Source organism: Pleurodeles waltl, chromosome 3_1 (assembly GCF_031143425.1).
Source record: "Pleurodeles waltl isolate 20211129_DDA chromosome 3_1, aPleWal1.hap1.20221129, whole genome shotgun sequence".
NCBI classification, from domain to species: domain Eukaryota; kingdom Metazoa; phylum Chordata; class Amphibia; order Caudata; family Salamandridae; genus Pleurodeles; species Pleurodeles waltl.
The window spans coordinates 1,431,731,050-1,431,757,470 of record NC_090440.1 but is presented as its reverse complement, the minus strand read 5'-3'; the positions used below and the strand labels follow the sequence as shown (position 1 = coordinate 1,431,757,470).

At 44.8% G+C, this 26,421-nt stretch overlaps 1 protein-coding gene across 3 annotated transcripts in view; it reads right to left on the bottom strand.

The window, feature by feature from the left end:
- Nucleotides 1–6,679: 6,679 nt before the first annotated feature.
- Nucleotides 6,680–26,421, bottom strand: part of BUD13 (BUD13 homolog) — a 133,385-nt gene continuing 113,643 nt past the window's right edge. For 2 of the 3 annotated variants that reach the window (XM_069224954.1, XM_069224955.1), the window contains exon 11: nt 6,680–7,319. In XM_069224954.1, the coding sequence (XP_069081055.1) occupies nt 7,226–7,319 (94 nt within the window). In that variant the 3' untranslated portion in view covers nt 6,680–7,225. The remainder of the gene's footprint in view (nt 7,320–26,421) is intronic. The other variant, XM_069224956.1, reaches the window with a different exon arrangement.

Below are 26,421 nucleotides of genomic sequence, written 5' to 3'. Positions count from 1 at the left end.
GAGAAGTTGAATGAGTAATCTGCAGGTAAGCAGATATTGCTGCAAGATGTATTTTTTATGGAAAAGAAAGCTAGATTTGATTTTTGTAAATGTAGTAAATATCCTAATACATCTTTTGGAGATGCATGCAATGGTTGGACTTGATTATTATGGCAGTAACAAACAAATCTTTTCCATTTACTTGCATAGCAGTGTCTAGTGGATGGTCTTCTAGCTTGTTTTATGACCTCCATACACTCTTGTGTGAGGTTTAAGTGTCCAAATTCTAGGATTTCAGGAGCCAAATTGCTAGATTCAGCGATGCTGGGTTTGGATGCCTGATCTGTTGTTTGTGTTGTGTTAACAGATCTGGCCTGTTAGGTAGTTTGACATGAGGTACTACTGACAGGTCTAGTAGTGTGGTATACCAAGGTTGTCTTGCCCATGTTGGTGCTATTAGTATGAGTTTGTTTTGACTCAATCTGTTTACTAGATATGGAAGGAGAGGGAGAGGGGGAAAAGCATATGCAAATATCCCTGACCAATTCATCCATAGAGCATTGCCTTGAGATTCGCGGTGTGGGTACCTGGATGCGAAGTTTTGGCATTTTGCGTTCTCTTTTGTTGCAAATAGATCTATTTGAGGTGTTCCCCAAATTTGGAAGTAAGTGTTCAGGATTTGGGGGTGAATTTCCCATTCGTGGACCTGTTGGTGATCCCGAGAGAGATTGTCTGCTAGCTGGTTCTGGATCCCTGGAATAAACTGTGCTATTAGGCGAATGTGGTTGTGAATTGCCCAATGCCATATTTTTTGTGTTAGGAGACACAACTGTGTCGAGTGTGTTCCCCCCTGTTTGTTTAAATAATACATTGTCGTCATGTTGTCTGTTTTGACAAGAATGTATTTGTGGGTTATCATTGGTTGGAATGCTTTCAACGCTAGAAATACTGCTAACAATTCTAGGTGATTTATATGAAACTTTCTTTGATGTCCGTCCCATTGTCCTTGGATGCTGTGTTGATTGAGGTGTGCTCCCCACCCTGTCATGGAAGCATCTGTTGTTATTACGTGTTGTGGCACTGGGTCTTGGAAAGGCCGCCCTTTGTTTAAATTTGTAATGTTCCATCATAGAAGCGAGATGTATGTTTGGCGGTCTATCAACACCAGATCTAGAAGTTGACCCTGTGCATGTGACCATTGTGATGCTAGGCACTGTTGTAAGGGCCGCATGTGCAATCTTGCGTTTGGGACAATGGCTATGCATGAGGACATCATGCCTAGGAGTTTTAATACCATCTTTGCGTGTATCTTTTGTGTTGGATACATATCTTGTATCACGTTGTGAAAATTTTGAACCCTTTGTGAACTTGGAGTGGCTATCCCCTTTGTTGTGTTGATTGTCGCTCCTAAGTATTGCTGTGTTTGACACAGCAGAATGTTTGATTTTGCATAGTTGATGGAGAAACCCAGTTTGTAAAGTGTTTGTATACCATAATCTGTGTGGTGTGAACACTTTGTTAGCGAGTTGGTCTTGATTAACCAATCGTCTAGGTTCGGGAACACGTGTATTTGCCGCCTCCTGATATGTGCAGCTACTACTGCTAGACATTTTGTAAAGACTCTTGGCACGGTTGTTATTCCGAATGGCAACACTTTGAATTGGTAATGTATTCCTTTGAATACGAACCTTAGGTATTTCCTGTGCGAGGGATGTATCGGTATATGGAAATAGGCGTCTTTTAGATCTAAGGTTGTCATGTAGTCCTGCTGTTTCAGTAGTGGTATTACGTCTTGTAACGTGACCATGTGAAAGTGTTCTGATTTGATGAAGGTGTTTAGTGTTCTGAGATCTAATATTGGTCTCAGAGTTTTGTCCTTTTTTGGTATTAGAAAGTACAGTGAGTAAACTCCTGTGTTCTTTTGTGGACCTGGTACCAATTCTATTGCGTCTTTTTGCAGTAATGCTTGAACTTCTAGTTGTAGAAGGTCCAAATGCTGTTTTGACATTTTGTGTGTTTTCGGTGGGACGTTTGGAGGGAGTTGGAGAAATTCTATGCAATAACCATGTTGGATAATTGCTAAGACCCAAGTGTCTGTTGTTATTTCCTCCCAAGATTTGTAGAACTGGCTTAGTCTTCCCCCCACTGGTGTTGTGTGAACGGGTTGAGTGACCTGTGAGTCACTGCTTGTTTTGAGGGGTTTTTGGACCTTGAAATTTTCCCCGGTTTCTTGGGAATTGGCCCCCTCTGTATTGGCCCCGAAAGCCTCCCCTTTGATATTGTCCTTGGTAGGTAGGCGGTGTTGTTTGTGAGGTGCTGGCTTGTGTGGCTTGACCTCGAAACCCTCCTCTGAAAGTAGTTTTGCGAAATGTGCCAAATGTGCCTCTGCCCTGCGGGGAATAGAGTGCGCCCATGGCTTTAGCTGTGTCAGTGTCTTTCTTTAATTTTTCAATTGCAGTGTCCACCTCTGGGCCAAACAATTGTTGTTCATTGAACGGCATATTGAGCACTGCCTGTTGTATCTCAGGTTTGAAGCCGGATGTGCGCAACCATGCGTGCCTCCTTATTGTTACAGCAGTATTTATTGTTCTTGCCGCTGTATCTGCTGCATCCATAGAAGAACGGATTTGGTTGTTGGATATATTCTGTCCCTCTTCAACCACTTGCTTTGCCCGTTTCTGGAATTCTTTGGGGAGGTGCTCGATGAGATGCTGCATCTCGTCCCAATGGGCTCTGTCATATCGCGCTAGGAGTGCCTGCGAGTTGGCGATGCGCCATTGATTTGCAGCTTGTGCTGCCACCCTTTTCCCCGCTGCATCGAACTTGCGGCTCTCCTTGTCAGGAGGTGGTGCGTCGCCTGATGTGGCTCTTTTACGAGCTGCTCCTACGACAACTGAATCTGTTGTCAGTTGTGATGTAATAAAAGCCGGGTCTGTGGGCGGTGCCTTGTATTTCTTCTCCACCCTTGGAGTTATTGCTCTGCTTTTAACTGGCTCCTTAAAAATATGTTTGGCGTGCCTTAGCATTCCCGGGAGCATAGGAAGGCTTTGATAATTGCTATGGGTGGAGGACAGGGTGTTAAAGAGGAAGTCATCCTCGATAGGCTCTGAATGCAGCGATACATTATGAAACTCTGCTGCCCTAGCTACCACCTGTGCATATGCCGTACTGTCCTCAGGTGGTGAGGGCTTAGTGGGGTACGACTCAGGGCTATTGTCTGATACTGGGGCGTCATAGAGATCCCATGTGTCCTGATCATCTTGGCTCATGGTGGTATGAGCTGGTGATTGTGGCGGGGTCTGTGCCGGTGATACATGAGTTGCCGGTGGTGGAGAGGGTGGTGGAGTTACCTTCTTTACCACTTTTGCTTGTGGTGTCTTGTCTCTTTGTTGGAAATCTAGTTTCCTTTTCCTTCTGATTGGGGGAAGAGTGCTGATCTTCCCTGTACCACTTTGTATAAAGATCCGCTTTTGCGTGTGATCTACCTCTGTTGTTTGTAATTCCTCCTCAAATCTGTGTCTTTGTAGTTGGGAGGACAGTGATTGTTCCTCTGAGTAGGAACTGGCTTTCGGTTCGGTTGCTGGGCGTTTTGGCACCGAAACCGTGTCTTTTGTTGTTTTCGGCTCCGACGATATCTTTCTCTTTTTCGGTGTCGTACCCTCTCGGTGTCGACCATCCTCGGTGCCGCTATCTCTGTACCGAGCAGCTTCGGTGCCGCTATCTCTGTGCCGAGCAGCTTCGGTGCCGCTGTCTCTGTGCTGAGCAGCATCGGTGCCGCTGTCTTGGTGTCGACCCTTTTCTGCGGCACTTTCTTGGTCCCGAGATTGCTGCGTGCCTGTGTCTCGACCTGAGTCGGACGACCTCGGCACCAGCTCGCCCTTTTTCGGTGCCGATGGACGGTCACCTACTTTATGGGTTGAGCCATGGCCTGTTGGCAGTGGCGTCCCCTGGGCTTTGTCTGTTTTTCCGTGTGATGCTTGTTTCGACGTCTTACTCACGGTTTCTTCGACGTCGAATTCTTCGGAATACGATTCGTGGATGGAGAATGTTTCTTCTTCTCCCTCTTCCTCGAACCGTCGTTGTCCTGTCGGCGTGGACGCCATCTGCAACCTTCTGGCTCTTCGGTCTCGGAGCATTTTTCACGACCGAAACGCTCGACAGGCCTCACACGTCTCTTCTTTGTGCTCGGGTGACAGGCACAAGTTACAGACCAAATGTTGGTCTGTATAGAGATATTTCCTGTGGCATTTAGGATAGAATCGGAACGGGGTCCGTTCCATCAGTCTCGATGTTGCACGCGGTCGGGCCGACCAGGCCCCGACGGGGGATCGAAATTACCCCGAAGGGCTACCGGAGCTCTTCAAGATTCGGTGTCGACTATAATCTAACCCGATACCGAACGAAACAATACCGACAAATTTTCCGTTGATTCGGACTAACTTTCCGACCCAAAACACGGAGCGAAAAGGAACACGTCCGAACCCGATGGCGGAAAAAAAACAATCTAAGATGGAGTCGACGCCCATCCACAATGGAACCTAAGTGGGAGGAGTCCCTCAGTCTCGTGACTCGAAAAGACTTCTTAGAAGAAAAACAACTTGTAACACTCCGACCCAACACCAGACGGCGGACTATGCACAGCATGTGTATCTGCAGCTACACATGCCACCGAACACTGTTTTACTTGATGATGAAGAAGTGTTTAATTTGCATCCTATTGTAGCCATCACATTCCCCTCCCTCTAAAACGTTCCCCCTCCTTTTCCCCTCTTGGTACGTTCTTCTAAACGTAATGAAAGCCATTCTTTCCTAAATATTAGAAAAGCGAATAACCTTATTAAATTTTGCGCCCAGGTCCTTGTTGGCATGAGGATATTATATGGGGGTTGGAACCTGTTGTAGTGAATTTATATTTGAACATCCCATACCACACTACATGTTTAATCTTCCTTGATGAGGTGATGTGTTGGAACATACATCCCATTTTGTACTTGTCTCCCCACCCTCTACCCCCCTCTTGGAAAAGTTCCTATAGAGGCTATGCCAGCAATTGTTCTCCTATCAGGATTCCAACTGTCATTTCCATCTCTGACTGGAACTGTATGGTGTTTATAAATGTGACTGGAACGCTTGAAGACTTTATTAGAACCAAGAGGAAGATGATTTTAGGGGTCACAGAAAACATAAAAATATAGACAAGTAAAAGGTGAATAAAGGGGATGCTTTTCATCGCAAGGCTCCGAGTGATGTGTTAAAAAGAAACTGAGCTTCTCTCGCTTTGCTTATTTGATGTCACTCAGAACCCCTCAGAAAAACATCTTCCATTATCTCTCATCCATAGTTCTATACACAATACATGGAAGCCTATAGTCTCTGCATAAAAGACTGTCTTGATCTCCTTATTACAGTGAAGTTCTGTTTCTCTCCATAAGGGTATTAAAGAGCTTTTGGGGCTCAGGGATGCTTATAGTCCATAGTGGTAAGTAAGGTGTCTTTAGGGTTCAGGTATGGGTAGTTTATAGGGGTAGGCACAAGTCATTAGGGCTCCTGGTTGGACAGTGGCAGTCGTATACAAAGTTAGTAAGGAGTGTTTTAAGGCATATTGGTGGTTTTTGTAGGTCATGAGCAGTGGTCAGATTAAACAAAGCATGGTCACCTTGAACAGATACCTGCTTGAGTTGCAAACTATCCCTTTACAAAAACAACAGACCAATGCCTCAAACTAAACACGCCTGTTACAGAATCAGGGGACACAGTACAGAGATCCATGCTAAAGACAGAGCAAAACTGCCCCTTAAAAAAGCAAATCTTATACCCCACAACCATGCTGCAGAGAAAACAGTCTTGTCAGAATCACTTGTCAGTGTAAAATATGTAGGTGTCCAACAGTGTATTAGTCCATTCAAGCTACTGTTCAGCCACCCTCTCAAGTCACCAGCATGGCCAAGAACCTACCAAAGAAAATGATGCTGCCATCCCCACCATATGGCCAGACTGAATGCTAACACTCACAATCTGCCTTACCTTTTGAGGAACTGTGTCACTGCTAGTGCCTAGCCGAGATGTAGCTTGGTCAGTGTAATTGAGGGATGGGGGCGGGGAGGCTTCTTCAGATTTTCCAACAATCACGCTGGGACATCTGGTTAAAACACATTATATGAGAAAAGGGGGGGGGGTGGACTTGAAAGAGAATGGAGTGTTGATTGTTTTCAGCACTTAAAACACAATGTTTTTTTTTTTTTTTACTATTTAACATTTTATGGCCTTCAAAACATAGACAAGAGAGAGTGTGTTTGTTTTTGTCAGTGTGGGCATGTAAAAATCCCAACAGAAATCCAACACACTTTGCTTTACCTGACTGAAAGCACTTGTACCCAACTATTTACTACAGAATACATTTTAGGGGGTGTAGTACCCCAAACAACCCACCCCCTCGAATTACACTTATGGTGCCTAGAAGGCTCACAATGCAGCCTTATCGATAGGGCTGATTGGGAGGACGGGGCTCAGAAGAAAATACAAGGTGCCCTAGTAGATGTCTTTTCTCAAGGTCCAGTGTGTTCCAGATTTGACAATACAGATGAAAATTAGGAGAAAATTCTTTGCAGCTCCAAAACAGAATGCCTTAAGCCCACAGAACATGACAAGGCTAACCTCAACACTACACTGGCAGCACAAGACAGAATCCACCACACAGCAAAACTGTAACACCTTGTTTATTAAGGTAAGTTGTCAAATAAATAAACTGAAAAATACGTCCGTGATGAAAAACGAATTATGCGGGCCCTCGGAGTAAGAAAATACATTTTGTAAAAAGATCTAAGGAGCCAGACGAACAGGGCTCAGAGTGATACTTTTCTGGCATACACCTTGTGAAGACTCCCTCACAACGTGCACCACCCTGAGATGGAGGCAAAGCTCCATTAAGCCATTTCCTAAGGCTCCAGTTCATTGTAAATGCCAACCTTCAGAGGATAGCATTACAGCAAATCCATTATTCATTAAAGCTGCTTAATGTCCATCGACTTGTGTAGCTTTTTTCAACAGCTTCACATTGAGAGCTGCAAGCCCCTCTGAAAATGTCCCTTGTCAGTAAAGGACTGCCCATGCTGGGTTCTACAAAGGTCTTGACAGCTTTTTTTCATAATTTCTGCCATGGATCATGTTTTGAAGTGGTCTGCTTCACTATGAGTACCAGCAGCAAGTTGATCCTTAGATTCGTGTGAACTACCCAGTTAGCGCCATGTCACATATCCTCCACGCTCCACTTGTAGGCAATTTCCTGGACTGCCTTCTTATCGGCTTGCCTGGCAAATCGTTTCTGTTCAAATCCATTGGACCTGTAAGAAGGGAAAGCAACAAAACATAACTAAAGCTTTCCTGTACTGGCAAAGATTTTGCTGAGTGTATGGTAGCAGAAGTGGTTTACAACATTTTCATTGCAGCAGTTTCACTTCGGGCCTTTCAGTTCAGACAATAACACTAAAGTCAGCTTCAGAATTGGTCAGCATGAGTAGGGTGCAAGGCCCCCCTGGTTTTGCGTTAACCTTGTCAATGATGCAAGGGTAGCAAACGATCTTCATCTCACACAAGCAACACCAATTCTGCCTATGGAGATAAAGCATTAACTTGAGCCTCCCAATGGTGCCCGTATGTGTAGGATATTTGATTATTATTTAGGGTGGGTGGCTACACACCTCAAGGAACAATCATAACCCTTGAAAGGATGAACCCTTAAGGTTACTAAATTAACCTGATCTCAACTTGCTGATAGCTATAGCACCAAACAGGCTTAGCTTATGGCAAAACGTAAAGCATGGATACTCAAAGTAGAGCCTGCAGTCAGCCCCCTTGACCTTTAGATGCGGCCCCCTGGGCAACAGGAGCACGTGGCAGCTGTTTACTCAAGTAACAATAAAAAATATTAAACAGACAGGCAAGCATTTATTTCAGGCTTAATTGGTGTTAAAAAAAGGAAGTATCTATAGAGTCATAAACTTAACTTTAGAAACACTTTCATTTTTAAAGACATCTTGCAGCAAAATGTAAAAATAGGACAGACTTCGAAATTCAAAACTGTATTTACTTAACATGCAGAACCTTTCCCCCTCCATACAATTTTTTTTATATCAGTGCATTGAGAAGTATTCATTTAAAAGTGCTAATTTTCAAACATGAATTTAGAAACATTAATTCTTCCTGCTACCCTTGACAACTACGCTAATAGTAAAAAAAAAAAAAAAAAAAAAAAAAAAGAAGAGGCAAGTCAGTAGTTATGTGCACGTTTTCAATTGCCTGGGCTCCCATTACACATGAACAACTTTATAGTATATTAAACCAAACACAGGAGCAGGTTTTGTACAGCGCAAAACTTGAAATCATGTATTTTGAGGTTATCCTGTATGTGATGTGAAGAAAAAGTCGGAAATTGAAATTAAACAACTGCCTGGGAACGTACATTTTGGAAAAGTAGGGAATCTGGGATTAATTCCAGGTGTTCTGGTTTCACATTGTTCAATTCAGCCACTAGATGTATATCTTTAGCTTTGCCTATATTTGCCTTACTGTCAATACTCCCGGCCAACCACCACCCCGCTGGCATCAGTGTGGCCCTCATGCACATCACAGACCAACTTTTCTGGCCCCTGGGAAATTGTTTGAGAGTACCCATAGTGTAAATTATTTATGCAGCACTGTAACAGTAATAAAGTGAAAATGAAAAACAAAAATCCCAAACCGAATTAAATAAAAGAGTAAAATTTAATTTAAAAAATGACAGAAAAATACCAAAACAAATCATCCAACAATGGAATCCGGAAAACTGAATCTTTAAAGTTTTAAGCAGAAATAACAGCAAAAAGCACAAAGTGCCAATGTTAGCCCCAAGTGATCACCAGTGGCTGAGGTTACTTTAAGCATTCCTTAATTTCTTCTTTATTATTGATCAACAATCTCCCCAGGGGATTCTTTCATCCTGACATTGGTTAAATTTCCATTGCACACGCTCCACCTCTGCCCCTTCTCCCCCGCATAGACCCAGGTTTTACAGGCCTCAAAACTCTACTCGCTATGGCAAGTCATATTTTATCAGGTCAAGCTATTTTTAAGATCTACTCCCCCCTTCTGGCAGAACAGAATTTCTGTTCAGTCAGAAAGTGAAGGAGCAATAAAGATGCCTTTTAATCTTGTTCTTATCACATTTGCTCTGTCTTCCGAGACAGAGGTCAAAAGTCAGTTTGTCATTTTTCCTTGTGACAGCAGAGTTCCAGGTTTTTGTAGGGTGAACTGTCTGACCTGATGTAAAAAGTGTGAAATGAAAGGCTGCAGGGTGTCGAGCTTTATCCGAATACTCAACATTTAAATAACTCTGTACAATAATTTATATATATGTCAGTAGTTGTGCAAGTCCATTTCTTGTAGTTCTGTGTGATGAAAAAAAGATTTTAATAGGCTGAAAACAAATCAGAAGACTTTACTTGGTGATGTGCAAATGACAAATATGTTTTCTGAAATCCAATTTTTACAGATTATTTTTAGTACACTATTGTTGCTTGAATGTGAATTTACCTAAAAAAATAAATAAAATAAAAACACAAGAGGCTTCTGGCAATACAGGAAGAGTTTGTCTAATTAAACATTACTGCTAGAAGAGCAGTTACAGACCGGGGTATGAGGACTGTCTCTCAACATACATCAGTTCGGAGTAGTGTTTTATACATTTCCGGAGCTCCATAAAATAATTAAAACATTCCTTTCTTCGTTAAGAAGGCAAATAGTTGTCATGGAGTCATAAATAAGGTCTTGATGATAAATGCAGGTGGGCCTCGACTTTGCGTGGACACAATGTGGGCCAGCGAGTATGTGTCCAGATGTCCGGCCTGAGGAGCGCGTGGTCACTGCCTGATGTGGCGCGTGCTGTCTTCCAATTGGTTAAGTGTTTCTAACTACATTTGGCATCTAACTTAATGGTGTTTTTGGGAATGCACGCACCCCTCTGGTCATGTATGTTTATTGTGGCCAAGCTCCTGGGACCATTGTGTTGTTGCTGATGTGCTTATTTGTGGGATCTGATTTAAGTTTCTTGTTTTTGCATTTGTCTCCCAGCTACATGCCACCCCACCTGTGACACCTCAACAGTATCCTCAGGCCTAGGTCTCAGCGCTTGCCTGACCACATACCGCCATGATGGTGTTGATGGAGAGTTCAAAACAGGGGAACCTAATAATGGTGAGGCACCTTCGTTCTTCTATATGAATGTATCGCTGTGTGCATCGACATTGACTATTCCAATATTAACATTCCTCTTCTGGTTGAATTTTCAACTACACTATCAAACTCATGTTTCATGACAGTCACATTGTTGGGTGCTTGCTGTCCCACCTCCCTAGCTACTTGCATTCTACTCAATTTGAGGACTGTGTTTTTACAGCAGGAAACAAAAAAAAAAAACAGTAATATGATGTGATGAAAACCAACAACAATGGCGCACATAGATTGGTCAGCCACTGGGGGAGCCAGGAGATTCAGTTCGTGAACCACTTCTGCTCAAGGGCACCTCTCTCCTCATGCATGTCTTTTTGAAGTCGGTGCAATGTTTGGATGGCAAGAATAAGGGTCCCATTGTCCATGTCATTGCCAGGTACGAACGTACAGCAAGATACACAGATCGTCGTGCACACCACCCCTCAGTTCTGGTCATCAAGTCCAACACATGCCAATGTTGCATCACCACGACACGGATGGCTGTCAGTTCTTCATTGATTACATTAAGGTCGAGCACAGTGCTGTTCACCATTTTGAGCATTTCCCACCTGGTTATTTGCAGCCAGTAGGTGTTCGCTTTTGTCTGCAAGGTGAAAAAGAGAATGGATCCTCCTGCTGATACTTGGTGTCAGTGAACAGTCTGAATTCCTCTGGAATGACCTTGTTCTAAGCCCAGCCAAAATAATAAGTTTTTGTCTTTTGAACCTGATGCAACAGAGTGTTCGTACAGTTCTGACATATCTTCTCCGGGAATGGCAAGGGTCAGGTGTGTATGGTGACGAGATAGTAGAGGCCAAGCCATCCAGGTACCAGCTGAGTGTATGCAAACTCGCAGCACTGCCAGTAAGTGTCCATCAGCGTGGAGATGCCCAATTTCATGTCCTGAATTTGCAAGATTGTGCCACAGTTTTAATTCATACCCAGCGAAATTGTTTCTTTGTCTATGAAACATAAGACATACAGTGTGAGGTACGGTACAGTTAGGGGTTGCCCCTTCCCTTCTATCCACGTGTACCTATCCACCTCAGTGTCCCAAATTTCTTGACACTGGGTATCTATTATTCAAGCCTCTACTACGAGAACCATTTCCCTTCATATCATAGAGATGGATGGAGCTCCATGTCTGGTGTCCACTTGTTGTTAACTAAGACAGCCCCAAAAACACAAAGGGCCACACCCTGGGGCCACAGATGGAGGCGGAAGCAGAGGTGTCTCTGCACTGGTAAGGTGGTTTTGCTACCTTCAAGGACCTTTATTTGGGAACGTCTTGAGGACAAACAAAATTCTCCCCTACAGTGCTCTTCCTGCGCATCCTATCTAGCTCAGTTTGGACATCCCTAGGCTTGGTGAGAAGGTACAATGCTGTGGCACTGGTCTTGTAGCGGGTCAGATTTACTACTAACCTATGGGGCTCTACTCTATAAGGTTGTTTTTTGACCCTAATCCTACATAGGTATAGTTGTAGAAGGTATTTTGCTGTTTTGGAGTCTACCACTTGGAGTAAGTAAAGCCTATCTGCACCTACTACATGTGGTATAAGCAGACAGACATAACATGCCCTGGCTGTCTTGGAACCCACGTCGGTCATGTGCTAATAACACATGTTGTGTAAAAGGGCGCTGTGTTATGCGTGTGGAATGTTAGTGTTGGATGCGGTATAATTATAGGTGACGTGGGAGAGGTCCCTACACAAATGTGGTGGTAATTTCTATATAGACTCCATTAGACTAGACTGATCTTTGGAAATGCATGGATGCAGTAACAAACCTAGTAGACAAAGTGTATAAATGTATTAAAACATTGTAGGTCTTGAGATGATTCTGGTGGAGATGCCTGTGTTCCTCTGGTGATGGTAGTTTCTTGTTGTAACAGTATAGAAAAAAAAAGGCTTTGGAGCAGGGTGTGGTTTGGGATCCAGTTGGGGGGTATTGATGCAGAACGTTTTTGGAGCAGTTTGTAACTCTTAATCCTGTTGGGGGGTACTGGTGCGGATACTGGGAAAGTGATGGTTCACTGCAGAGCAGCTTGACCTTAGACCTGTTGGATAAGAGCTAGGTTTAGTTGCTATATAAGAAAAAAAATTACATCCCTGCATGTCGGAAATTATTTGTTAGGGGTTCCCATGTTCATCTTCAGGGGCGGGGTGTTTTCTCCCACACTTCATTTGTATCTGCTGTGGTGAGGCACCGGAGGGTGGCCCCACTTGGGGTATCTATTCCGGAAAAAGTGGGTTATTCATTTTCATGGAATGTTTTAATGTTTCAATTTTTGTGGGCGGTCTGGCCTCCTCCCTCTTCGAGCCTGATTAGGGGTACGCTGGTAAGTGTTTTATAAGATGATCTGTGGGTAATTTTAATTAACTGGTGCTTTGTCAGCGTCATCAGCCCTCCAGTACCCTAGTGTGTGCATGGGATTGCCATTGGTGTGGGTGGTGTTTTCGACCTATATGTGAGCAGGGGTTGAATAAAGAGGAGGCGTGTCACACTGAACGTTGATCGGCGATCGCAATGTGCCCAGGGGTCATGTATTTGGCCCACTAGTCTTGGCATGTGGTGTGCAACGTGATCCTCCCTACTGGCGCCAGGTGTTTGACTATACCCTTTTCCTAGAGACACCTTTTTGGGCTAGTTTTGGGCTTCATTTATTTGGTCATTGGGCGCTTCCCTAGATCTTCATATGATCCGTTGTCACAATTCTCACGAAAGGGAGGGAGGGTCAGAGAGTTGTTCCACAGCCCCCTTGTGCCTCTGAAATTGTGGGGTCTGAGACAGACTATGGCCCCCTCCAGACGGTGTGTGTTGGCCGATTTCTAGGCCTGATACAGGTGTGAACAAGTTTGTGAGTTCTACTCTGCTCTGAGCAGTGATGGGTGTTTTAGACTTCCATTCCCCAGCACCCCTTTCCCTCGTGGCCCATCTCTTCCTCTGGATTTTGGACTGGCTGTTCCCTGCTGTTACTTAGAGAATTATGACGGAAATGAGGAGGCAAAATTGCTGTATGGAAAGCACGGTGCAAGAGCAAGAACTTGTCAAAGTTTGCCCAAATTATGGAAATCGACTGAGCTGGCTGGATGTTCTGATGAAATCCCTTGCCGCCTCTACTGGCTTGGTGTCATGTAGAGCTCTATAACCTGTCGGAACTTGTGCGTGTGCTGTGGAGGTTATGGGGTCTTCACTATTCCAAGCATACAGGAAGTCTGGCTTCCAGCACTGGAGGACAGCTTCGCTTTGGAACCAAAAAGGGGCGTTTTTTGGGGGCACTATTGCTGTTGGGACTACATGCCATAAAGGGATTTCAGTCCCAGGCTAGGTGCCCAAGAATGGGGACCTTTCAACTTGGTAATTGGAACCTGCCCCAATTTGTTTGTGGGTGCAGTGACCTGAGTGCCTGCTTTTTAAGAACTGGTTGGAGACCAGCCCAACCCCCTTTTGTCAGACTGCCCTCCCCCTGGGGTGTGGCCAACTGACCCCACTCTGGGGGATCGGCAGCAGAGCCTAGGCTTCCGCCGGCACTCTGAATGACAAACCCTAGTGAGGATACCCAATCGACAGAACACAGTATAACACAGCAGCCCTGAGTTTCCCAAGCGCAAGTAGGAGGCTTGCATCTCTAAAGTTGTCTCTTTTGTCCTGCTTTCGAGTTTTAGTGCATTGAATTTTAAGGTGTGCATGAAATGGATGCTTCGCAGAGGAGGAATTAAGTTACTGCGCATTCGGGTTTTGCGTTTGAGCAAAGGCATTATTTCCCCAAACATTTATCCCTCCCTGCTGCGGTTATGGTCCCAGTCCTTATTTATCTGGCTTTCCTGTCTGTGGTTGCTGATGCCATGTGTTGGTCAAACTACCTGATCCCTGTTGCGGTGGTGCAGCAGTGGACTGACTTCCCTGTGGCTGAGCAGAAGGTGTACTCTGGTTTTCCTAGGGTTGGTTTTACAGATGAAAGTTTTGCGGGGCCTGGCCACGGCTCATCAACCTCTGCTTGTGATATGGTTTAGCCAGAATGTGTCCCATTCTGTGGCAATAGTAACATTCTATAGGGTCTGGCTGCTGCCAACCTCCCTGGTTTCTATCATTATACCTATAGTAAAACTCTTGGGGTTATGTGGTGAAGCTCCCTTAAGAACTAGTGCCATTTTCACACTTATGGCCAACGTGACCCCCTTGAGGGTGGTCTTCCTCAATTTGTGTTTGACCAACTTAGCAGTGTTTCTCTGGGCATGCTCCTGTTTTTCCCTGTCATTTTCTGGTTTCTTCTTGTGATAATGAAATATGTGAGCTTGCATATCTAGCCAGAGTTCGGTGTCTAGCTCTACTACGCTGTCCAAACCGCTTTGTATTTCGGCGAGCAGCCCTTATTTGATGATATTGTAAAAGAATACGACATGGGGCCCTTATCAGTCATTGGTTGTTCTGTCTCCTCTCCCCACCTTTCTCTCATCCTATCTAGAAAATCGGTTACGGTCTCCCCAGGTTTCATGGTTTCTGCCATTAACCCTCCTGCACCTGGGCAGTCAGAGAATATTTCCCTCAGGGACAATCATATTTGGTGCCTGTATGAAATGAATGCAGCCCAGTCATGCTCGTTGTTGGTCAGCATTGCTGGGATGCAGGCTCAGGTGAACATCAACCTAGTCTGCTCTCTGATAATACTACTTAGCAATTTTTAATATCGCCTACTGTTAGGGTTATTTCTCTGGTGTTTTTCAAAGCATGAGATCCATTTCCCCACCCCATAACAAAGCCAGCGGTTTGGGGTTTAGCCCTTCCGTATCCATCTGAGCCAATGGCACATAGATGTTCCCGGATGTGCTCTTCTGTAGTAGTGGGCACATTCTCTTTTTGGGCACCTCTACCAGTTTATCCTCAACATAACATTCCATCTTCTTAGGCAATCCTTCATGTAAGGGAGTTTCCACTTGGGATCTCACCCTCCTTGCCAGATCTTCTGCAACAGCTATGTCCTCTGGTTCGGTGGATCCCTCCTCCAACCAGGGTCTACCATACTGGTTGCTTCCTTCGGTGCAGCGGGCTAACAGGTGATGAAATGGTTGCACAAAAATCTTGCCTTCCTATTGAGACACTCTCTCTCTTAGAGTTGGCTTGTATATCCTCCACGTTTAGGAGTAGCAGCAGACGTCTTCCTCACTGCTCTCCTTGTGCGCACTTAAAGATGCCATCTTGGTTCTCCTACGTCTCAGTTGAGTTTGCACCAGGCTACCTTAGTCTCTAATTTCCTGGTCATTCCCTCTCTTTAGTTGGCGCTCTGCTGAGGCTCGAACCCCAGTCAAAAGCCTACCCTCGGTCCTTGGATTCTTCCTCAACGGGGGCTCTAGAACTACCGCTGCTCTTCTCAGGTGGAGGGCGTTCTGCTATACTCTCTTACTGGGCTTCCAGGATGCAGGCTCTCTCTCTCTCTCCTTAGTTCACGCTTTTCCTCTAAACCCCAGCTAAATTGCCTACTCCGTTCAGAGCTATGCGTGGTTTATCTTAGTTGGGACCTGCCCTCAAAACTTGCTTCCTGACGTTTCGTCAGCTACCTCAGCATAACCTGTGGCTCCCCCTTGTCATCAGATTCCAGAGGACGGGGGTGCTTTCCTCACCCCCTCCAGTTGCCTCACTGTCTAGAACTGCTATGAATCTCCGTCACTCTGATGTGTTCCACAGAGCTAGTGGGTGTGCGTGTTCTCTGTGCTTTGGTGGCCTGAACGTGACAGATGGGGGTGGGTCGAACTCTGGTTAGCTCTAGTGCTGGACTGTGGTGGTGCGGAGATTGCCTGTGCTTGTTGGCCTGTTAGTCTGCCATGCCTAGACCAAACAGCTTGTTGTTTGGGAGGGGCCCCTTGGGCTACCTCGACGGTCAGAATGGTATAACCTCATGCGGGAACAGCAGGCATTAGGGAGTGCACCTCCATTCCTGCATATGGCAAGGGAGTTGCTGACGTCTTGCTTGCTGACTATTATCGGGCTGGGCCTCCTCACAGATGGTCCAGAATTCCAGTAATGCTACTGTAACAAAGCCTGCACTGGGTGGAGATGCTAACACCTCCCCCAGGCAGGAGCTGTAACACCTGGCGGTGAGCCTCAAAGGCTCACCCCCTTTGTTCCAGCACCACAGGGCACTCCAGCTAGTGGAGTTGCCCGCCCCCTCCGGCCACAGCCCCACTTTTGGCGGCAAGGCCGGAGGAAATAATGAGAATAACAAGGAGGAGTCACTGACCAGTCAGGACAGCCCCTAAGGTGTCCTGAGCTGAAGTGACTCTAACTTTTAGAAATCCTCCATCTTGCAGATGGAGGATTCCCCCAATAGGGATAGGATTGTGACCCCCTCCCCTTGGAAGGAGGCACAAAGAGGGTGTTCGCACCCTCAGGGCTAGTAGCCATTGGCTACTAACCCCCCAGACCTAAACACGCCCTTAAATTTAGTATTTAAGGGCTTCCCTGAACCTAAGAATTTAGATTCCTGCAACTTACAGAAGAAGAGGACTGTTGAGCTGAAAAACCCCTGCAGAAGAAGAAAGAAGACACCAACTGCTTTGGCCCCAGCCTTACCGGCCTGTCTCCTGCCTTCAGAAGAAAACTGCTCCAGCGACGCTTTCCCCAGGACCAGCGACCCCTGAATCCTCAGAGGACTGCCCTGCTTCCAAGAGACCAAGAAACTCCTGAGAACAGCGGCCCTGTTCAACAAAGACTGCAACTTTGTATCCAGAGTAGCAGATTTAAAGACCCCTGCAATCCCCACAAGAAGCGTGAGACTTGCAACACTGCACCCGGCGACCCAGACTCGACTGGTGAAGAAACAACGCTACAGGAAGGACCCCCCAGGCGACTCCGAGACTGTGAGTAACCAAAGTTGTCCCCCCTGAACCCCCACAGCGACGCCTGCAGAGGGAATCCCGAGGCTCCCCCTGACCGCGACTGCCTGACTCTGAAATCCTGACGCCTGGAAAAGACCCTGCACCCGCAGCCCCCAGGACCTGAAGGATCAGAACTCCAGTGCAGGAGTGACCCCCAGGAGGCCCTCTCCCTTGCCCAGGTGGTGGCTACCCCGAGGAGCCCCCCCCTTGCCTGCCTGCACCGCTGAAGAGACCCCTTGGTCTCTCATTGAAAACCATTGGAAACCCGACGCGTGTTTGCACACTGCCCCCGGCCGCCCCTGCGCTGCTGAGGGTGTACTTTTTGTGCTGACTTGTGTCCCCCCCGGTGCCCTACAAAACCCCCTTGGTCTGCCCTCCGAAGACGCGGGTACTTACCTGCTGGCAGACTGGAACCGGGGCTCCCCCTTACCTCCATTGAAGCCTATGTGTTTTGGGCACCTCTTTGACCTCTGCACCTGACCGGCCCTGAGCTGCTGGTGTGGTAACTTTGGGGTTGCTCTGAACCCCCAACGGTGGGCTACCTTGGACCCCAATCTGAACCCCGTAGGTGGTTTACTTACCTGCAAGAACTAACATTACTTTACCTCCCCCAGGAACTGTGAAAATTGCACAGTGTCCACTTTTAAAACAGCTAAATGTGTTTTATGTAAAAGATATATATGCTATTGTGATTATTCAAAGTTCCTAGAGTACTTACCTGCAATACCTTTCAAATGAGATATTACATGTAGAATTTGAACCTGTGGTTCTTAAAATAAACTAAGAAAATATATTTTTCTATACAAAAACCTATTGGCTGGAATGGTCTCTGAGTGTGTGTTCCTCATTTATTGCCTGTGTGTATGTACAACAAATGCTTAACATTACTCCTTTGATAAGCCTACTGCTCGACCACACTACCACAAAAAAGAGCATTAGTATTATCTCTTTTTGCCACTATCTTATCTCTAAGGGGAACCCTTGGACTCTGTGCATACTATTCCTTACTTTGAAATAGTGCATACAGAGCCAACTTCCTACAGCTACTCTCTTGTCCTTCTTTTGCCCTGTGTATTTTGCCTGTATGTGTGTTCTCATATGTTCGATTATGTCAATGTCAAAGGATCCTTACTTTGGCCAGGGGAACACTTAGTGTGTGTGTGTGTGTGTCATTTGTGGCAAAACTTATTGAGCTTTTTAGCCTGTGTGGGGAACCTGGTTTGCATATGCATTAGAGGCGATTCAATGATACATTTCAGTCTTTTAGGAGACGGTTATACTACTAACTTTTAGGATTTTTAGGGAAGAAAATGAGTTACTTATCTGTAACTGTAGTTCTCCAGTATTGTTATCTTTCAGAGATTCACATGCATGAATCATTCCCAGTCGGCAAAGTGAGAGTCCCACAGTATTATAACAAAGCAATGTGCATTATTATAACAGATTAGCTTTGAACCATAGGTCTTATAGCCTATGTCCTTTTTTTTTGTTTTTAAAAAAGGGACCAGACCACAAACCTTAAGCAATCAGGCCATAGCACCCTCTAGAACACTCCCAACAGAGGCCGATTCCCTCAGTTTTTCAAGCAGAAGTGTGAAATTAGTAATTGTTATGTCTGAGGGGAGCCTTTAGGGGGAGGAAGGTGGGTCCCATGTGAACCTATGAAAGATACCAATACTGGAGAACTACAGTTACAGGTAGGTAACTCATTTTTTTCTCCAGTATTGGATCTTTCATAGATTCGCATGCTTGAATCAGAATAACAAGCAATCAAGTAAAAAAGAACAGTCATATTACTGTAACACATAGTTAGCGGACGGTGGAAAAAATCAAAGAGGCTCACCCTACTTAAACAGATGTCGTAACGCTGCCTGTCCCACAACTGCATCAGACTTATGGGTCTTGTCCAGGCAATAATGCTTCGTAAATGTGTGTCAGTTGGACCACTTGCTGCTCTGCAGATATGCTGAATTGGTAGTCTGGCGAAAATACCTGTAGGTGTGGTAACAGCTCTGATGGAATAGGCTTCCACTTTGCCCTGCAATGGCTTTCTAGCTTGTGAAAGGCAAAACTGTATAATTGATGCAATCCATCTGGTGATAGTCTGTTTGGTTACTGGAGACCTTCCTTGATACCACCATCTGCCATTAACAGTTGGTCTGCTTTCTCTATCTGGTGGGTCCTGTGTAAGTAAACCATGAGGCATCGTTTGACATCTAGAGAATGCAGAGATTTTTCTGCAGCTGCCTGAGTGGGAAAAATGTTCGGAGAACCACTGGAAGTCTGACGGCATTTGGTTTGAAGAATAACACTGTCTCCTGTAAATTAGAGTAAAGGTTCTTTAATGGTAAAAGCCTGGATCTCACTCTTTTGGCTGAAGTGAGAGCCAGCAGAAGTGAGAGCCAGTATGAGCTCCATTTTCCAAATAAGGTGCTTCAAATCTTAAAGAGTTTCAAGAGCTGCCCTAGTACTACACTGAGGTACCACAATAGTGGAGGCTTGGTGACAGTATAGCGGGGTTTTACATTGCTTTAAGGCCTTCCTGTCAAATAAAATCAATAATTGGGATAGCTCTGACTGATTTCTTTGCAGGTTCTTTGAAGTTGTACAGAAAACAATTTGTTTCCTTAGTAAGTAGTAGAATTTTGAAACGTTTGGCTGCTCTCTTTATTAAATTATGGAAGCCGCCAATGTCTTCCGGTCAAGAATCTACTGATGCTGCCAGTGGTGGCGATAGGGTGGGGATGAGGTAGTCGGCCCGCTCATTTGGTTCTGCTGTAACATCTCTTCTTTTTACCTCTTATCTGTCATCATCAATAAATGGTGCATCATCAGCAGGGGGCTGAGCTAAAGTGCCTGCTAATCCTGGTGGAGGTGCAGTAGGTGCTCCAATTACTGCTGCTAGTCTTGGTAATGTAGTAGGGGTTTGAAACAGTTTCACAGGCGGTGTTGCTTGTGGCATAGGTGTTGCAGGAGCAGATGGTGGAAATCTGTACGAATAATCCTGTAGCGTACCCTTCAAATTAGTTACTAGAGACATAGGCACAGGAATAGAAAGCTCCTGTTGATCCTGCATTAAAGATTCCTGATGGAAGGGCTGTGTGCTCTCTAGCAGAGTAATAATCTTCCTGATATTCTTCTTCGTAATCTCTGAAGTCTTGCCATTTGACCTGCAGCTGGAAAGGGCTAGCAGCCACTCCAAAAGGACCCTCATCATCGCAGTCCTCGTCATTATCCAAGAGGTACACCGGTGGGCAAATGGTGGATAAAGACGACTTTCCCTTTAAAGAGATTAAAGACAGCAATGGAAATGTCTTCGTAGATTACTTTTCTTTCGATATCGAATGTTCCATCATTGAAGTTTTCTTTGTTAACATCAAGGTCGTCGATTGTATCACTGATGGCAGCGTTATTGACAGTTCCATCGGTTATGTCATCATCGACGGAGGCGTCAACAGTATCGGCGTCAACAAGCTCTTCATAGTCGACGAGCTCTTCATTGATGACGGTATCATCGTCAACAAGACCTTTGTTGATGGTGTTGACCATGATTACATAATCAACTGTATGTTGGCTGAAAGCAGCATCAATGGTAACTGTGCTAGTGTAGGTGATTATTGTGATAACGATGTGACCTTTGTAGTCAACGGCAGGTTCAAAAAGGAGGTCGTCGACGGAGTCTCTGTCGACTGGCGTTTCAGGATCCTAGTAGCGACAATCGTCAATGACAGCAATGATGACGAGATTATTATCGGCGACACTGCAGTGGTAAATGAGCACGCCGTTGATGGTGTCTTTGTAGCCGAATGTACACTTTTCTTAGATTTTGTCGTCAACAGCACAGAGTGAAGTGCTTCTTTCAGGGAAGGAGAAGTAGGCTCAGAGCCAGTCTTTTGTGAGGCAGTTTTTTCCTGGCAAGGAAGGTCCTCCTGCCTCTTTCCTTGCCAAATTTCCGTATGCTTTAATTTCTTAATGACCGTTACAGGTGGTTCAGATGTATTTTCCCCCCAGCTTTAGTTCTTTTCAGGGCAGATGAAGTCGTGAAGAGTCATCACTGTCCTCCTCAGATAAACAGCACTTTTTTTTTATTTATTTTTTTAGTTTTTGCAGCCACAGCAAAACGCTACCTTCCCTGTCCTTTAGAGTTGTCTGAGAAAAGGTGCAACAGATTTTACAGTCTATATCCTTATGCTCTGGATGGAGGCAATATATGCATTTCTTGTGTGGGTCCTCCGAATGGTGCCTTTTCTTCTCACAGGTGTCACAGGCTCTGAAAAGTCCTTTCTTTGTGATTTGGGACATAGTGTTCAGTCAAAACCAGTAGGCAGATGAAATTGTGATATTCTGGAAATAAATTCCTTTGTCAAAGCTGAGAGGAAACAAGTAATATGACCAGAGCTCAAGAAGACTACCATCTCACGATGTGCTGTAGAAAATCTGAGGAAATCGGCCTCTGCTGGGAGTGTTCCAGAGGGTGTTGTAGCCCGATTAACTAAGGTTTGTAGTTTTTTTTTTTTTTTTTTTTTTTTTACACAGGACATAGATAGGCTATAAGACCTATGTACATTGCTGTGTAATAGTACTGTGGGACTCCTGCTTCAACGACGGGGAATGACTCAAGCATGTGAATCTATGTGAGATCCAATACTGGAAAATCTGAAATTATACTTGACTAAAGGGAATCTTGTTAGTCTCTTACCCTTCTGATGTCGGCTTCAGGATGAACCGCTGCACTGTAGATACAGCAGAACTTCCAATCAACTGCAGTGTCTTCTCACCTTTCTTGTGGCACAAATGTGAATTTGTCCAGGCGGGGTCCTCTTCCTTCGGTCGCAGTCAGGTCTGAGGAACCAATCTGCTCCTGGTTAGCATGCCAAAATATTGCTCCAATGTGAATTTACCTTAGCACACCAAAGACAAGAGGTGTCTGGCAAAACAGGAATAGTTCATTTAATTAAACTTTACGGTCGGGAGAGCAGTTACAGAACAGGGGTCCGAGGACTGTCTCTCAATGTACATCAGTTTGGCGTGGTGTTTTATACATTTCTCGGAGTACCATAAAATAACTAAAAGATTCCTTTCTTCGTTAAGAATGCAAACAGTTGTCATGGAGTCATAAATAAGGTCCTGATAACTAATGCAGGTGGGCCTGGACCTTGCTTGGACACAAAGTGGATTAGCGAGTATGTGTCCACATGTTCGGCTTGAGGGGCGTGTGGTCGCTGCGTGCTGTGGTGTGTGCTGTATTCTGATTGGTTAAGTGTTCATAACTATAAGGGGCATCTACCTTAACAGTGTGTTTGGGAATGCAGGCACCCCTCTGGCCAGGTCTGTTTTATTGGGGACAATCTCCTGGGACCCCTGTGCTTATCTGAGGGATTTGATCCAAGTTTCCTGTTTGCATGTTTGTCTGCCAGCTACATGCCACCCCACCTGTGACCTGTCAGTATCCTCTGGCTTAGTTCTCAGTCAGCTGACCACATACCTTTGTGCATGTGTTGATAGAAATTTCACAACAGGGGAATCTAATAATGGTGATGCAACTTCATTCTTATAAATGAATGTATTGTTGTGTGTATCAACATCACATGTTCCAATATTAACACTATATAGTGTTATTAGTAAAGCTGCAAGTTAGTGGGAAGGTTTTGGACATTTCATGGAAATTTACTGTCTGTAAATGACAGTGCGCAACCACATCATGCTTTAGTATGAAAATGTCACTTACCCAGTGTACATCTGTTCGTGGCATCAGTCGCAGTAGATTCGCATGTTCTGCAATAGCTCGCCATCTGGTGTTGGGCCGGAGTGTTACAAGTTGTTTTTCTTCGAAGAAGTCTTTCGAGTCACGGGACCGAGTGACTCCTCCTTTTGTCTCCATTGCGCATGGGCGTCGACTCCATCTTCGATTGTTTTTCCCCGCAGAGGGTGAGGTAGGAGTTGAATTGTAGTAATAGTGCCCATGCAATGGAGTGACTAAGTATGCACCTATTTAAGGTTGAGATGATACATATATAAATAATTGAAGGTAACTTCCAAACTGCTACAGGCTCCCGGGGAGGCGGGTGGGCACATGCGAATCTACTGCGACTGATGCCACGAACAGATGTACACTGGGTAAGTGACATTTTCAGTTCGATGGCATCTGTCGCTGTAGATACGCATGTTCTGCATAGACTAGTAAGCAGTTATTTCCCCAAAAGCGGTGGATCAGCCTGTAGGAGTGGAAGTAGTCTGAAATAATGTTCTTAATACGGCTTGACCTACTGTGGCTTGTTGTGCGGATAACACGTCTACACAGTAGTGCTTGGTGAATGTGTGAGGCGTAGACCATGTGGCTGCCTTACATATTTCTTGCATTGGGATGTTTCCTAGAAAGGCCATGGTAGCACCTTTCTTTCTGGTTGAGTGTGCCCTTGGTGTAATGGGCAGCTGTCGTTTAGCTTTAAGGTAGCAGATTTGGATGCATTTAACTATCCATCTGGCTATACCTTGTTTTGAAATTGGGTTTCCTGCGTGAGGTTTTTGAAATGCAATAAAGAGTTGTTTAGTCTTTCTGATGTTTTTTGTTCTGTCAATGTAATACATCAATGCTCTTTTGACATCTAATGTATGTAGTGCCCTTTCAGCTACGGTATCTGGCTGTGGAAAGAACACTGGAAGTTCCACTGTTTGATTTAGATGGAACGGTGAAATAACCTTTGGCAAAAATTTAGGATTGGTCCTTAGGACGACTTTATTTTTGTGTAGTTGTATAAAAGGTTCCTGTATAGTAAACGCCTGAATCTCGCTTACTCTTCTCAGGGAAGTAATGGCGATGAGAAATGCCACCTTCCAGGTTAGGAACTGTATGTCGCAGGAGTGCATGGGTTCAAAAGGTGGACCCATAAGTCTAGTTAGGACAACATTTAGGTTCCATGAAGGAACAGGTGGTGTTCTTGGTGGTATAATTCTCCTAAGGCCCTCCATGAATGCTTTAATGACTGGTATTTTATATAGGGAAGTTGAATAGGTAGTCTGCAGGTATGCAGATATTGCTGCAAGGTGAATCTTAATGGAAGAGAAAGCTAGGTTAGATTTTTGTAAGTGAAGCAAGTAACCCACTACATGTTCTGGAGTTGTGTGTAATGGTTGTATTTGATTAATATGGCAGTAGCAAACAAACCTCTTCCATTTACTTGCATAGCAGTGCCTGGTGGATGGCCTTCTTGCTTGTTTTATGACTTCCATACATTCTTGGGTAAGTTGTAAGTGCCCGAATTCTAGGATTTCAGGAGCCAGATTGCTAGATTCAGCGATGCTGGATCTGGGTGTCTGATCTTTTGGTTGTGCTGTGTCAACAGATCTGGCCTGTTGGGCAATTTGATGCAGGGTACCACTGATAGGTCTAGCAGCGTTGTGTACCAGGGTTGCCTTGCCCAAGTTGGTGCTATCAATATGAGTTTGAGTTTGCTTTGACTGAGTTTGTTTACCAGGTAAGGAAGGAGAGGGAGAGGAGGAAAAGCGTAAGCAAATATCCCTGACCAGTTCATCCATAGGGCATTGCCTTGGGATTGTTTGTGTGGGTACCTGGATGCGAAGTTTTGGCATTTTGCGTTCTCCCTTGTCGCAAACAAGTCTATCTGAGGTGTTCCCCAGAGTTTGAAATAAGTGTTCAGAATTTGGGGGTGAATTTCCCATTCGTGGACCTGTTGGTGATCTCGAGAGAGATTGTCTGCGAGTTGATTTTGTATCCCTGGTATAAACTGTGCAATTAGGCGAATTTGGTTGTGAATTGCCCAATGCCAAATTTTTTGTGCTAGCAGGCTTAACTGCGTGGAGTGCGTCCCTCCCTGCTTGTTTAGATAATACATTGTTGTCATGTTGTCTGTTTTGACGAGAATGTATTTGTGAACTATTATTGGTTGGAAAGCTTTTAGTGCTTGAAAAACTGCTAGAAGTTCTAGGTGATTGATATGCAGTTTTGTTTGATGTACGTTCCATTGTCCTTGTATGCTGTGTTGATCGAGGTGTGCTCCCCACCCTGTCATGGAAGCATCTGTTGTTATTACGTATTGTGGCACTGGGTCTTGGAAAGGCCACCCCTTGTTTAAATTTATGTTGTTCCACCACAGAAGCGAGAGGTAAGTTTGGCGGTCTATTAACACCAGATCTAGAAGGTGACCCTGTGCTTGAGACCACTGTGATGCTAGGCATTGTTGTAAGGGCCTCATGTGCAGTCTTGCGTTTGGGACAATGGCTATGCATGATGACATCATGCCTAGGAGTTGTAATACCATCTTTGCCTGTATCTTTTGTGTTGGATACATGCGTTGTATGATGGTGTTGAAATTTTGAATTCGTTGTGGACTTGGAGTGGCTACTCCCTTTGATGTGTCTATTATGGCTCCCAGGTATTGTTGTACCTTGCGTGGCAGAATTTTGGATTTTGTGAAATTGACGGTGAACCCGAGTTTGAAGAGGGTTTGTATGATCTGATTTGTGTGATTTGAGCACTGTATGAACGAATGGGCCTTGATTAGCCAGTCGTCCAAATATGGGAACACATGTATTTGCTGCCTTCTTATGTGTGCAGCGACTACCGCTAGACATTTGGTAAAGACTCTTGGTGCGGTTGTTAATCCGAAAGGCAGTACCTTGAATTGGTAATGTATTCCTTTGAATACAAACCTTAGGTATTTCCTGTGCGATGGGTGTATTGGTATATGGAAATAAGCATCCTTGAGGTCTAAAGTTGCCATGTAGTTGTGTAGTTTTAGCAATGGCAATACTTCTTGTAGTGTGACCATGTGGAAGTGGTCTGATTTGATGAAAGTGTTCACTACTCTGAGGTCTAGGATTGGTCTCAGCGTTTTGTCCTTCTTTGGTATCAGAAAGTACAGTGAGTAAACTCCTGTGTTTATTTGTGTGTTTGGCACTAATTCGATTGCATTCTTTTGCAATAGTGCCTGCACTTCTATCTCCAGGAGATTGGAATGGTGTGTTGTTAAATTTTGTGCTTTTGGTGGTATGTTTGGAGGGAATTGTAGAAATTCTATGCAATAACCATGTTGGATAATTGCTAGAACCCAAGTGTCTGTAGTGATTTCCTCCCATGCTTTGTAATAATGACCTATTCTTCCCCCCACTGGTGTTGTGTGGAGGGGGTGAGTGACATGTGAGTCATTGTTTAGTAGTAGGGGTTTTGGGGCTTTGAAATCTCCCTCTATTTCTAGGGAATTGCCCTCCTCTATATTGTCCCCGAAAACCTCCTCTATACTGTCCCTGGTAAGTGGACGGTGTTGCTTGTGAGGTGCTGGCTTGTGTGCTTTGACCCCGAAACCCCC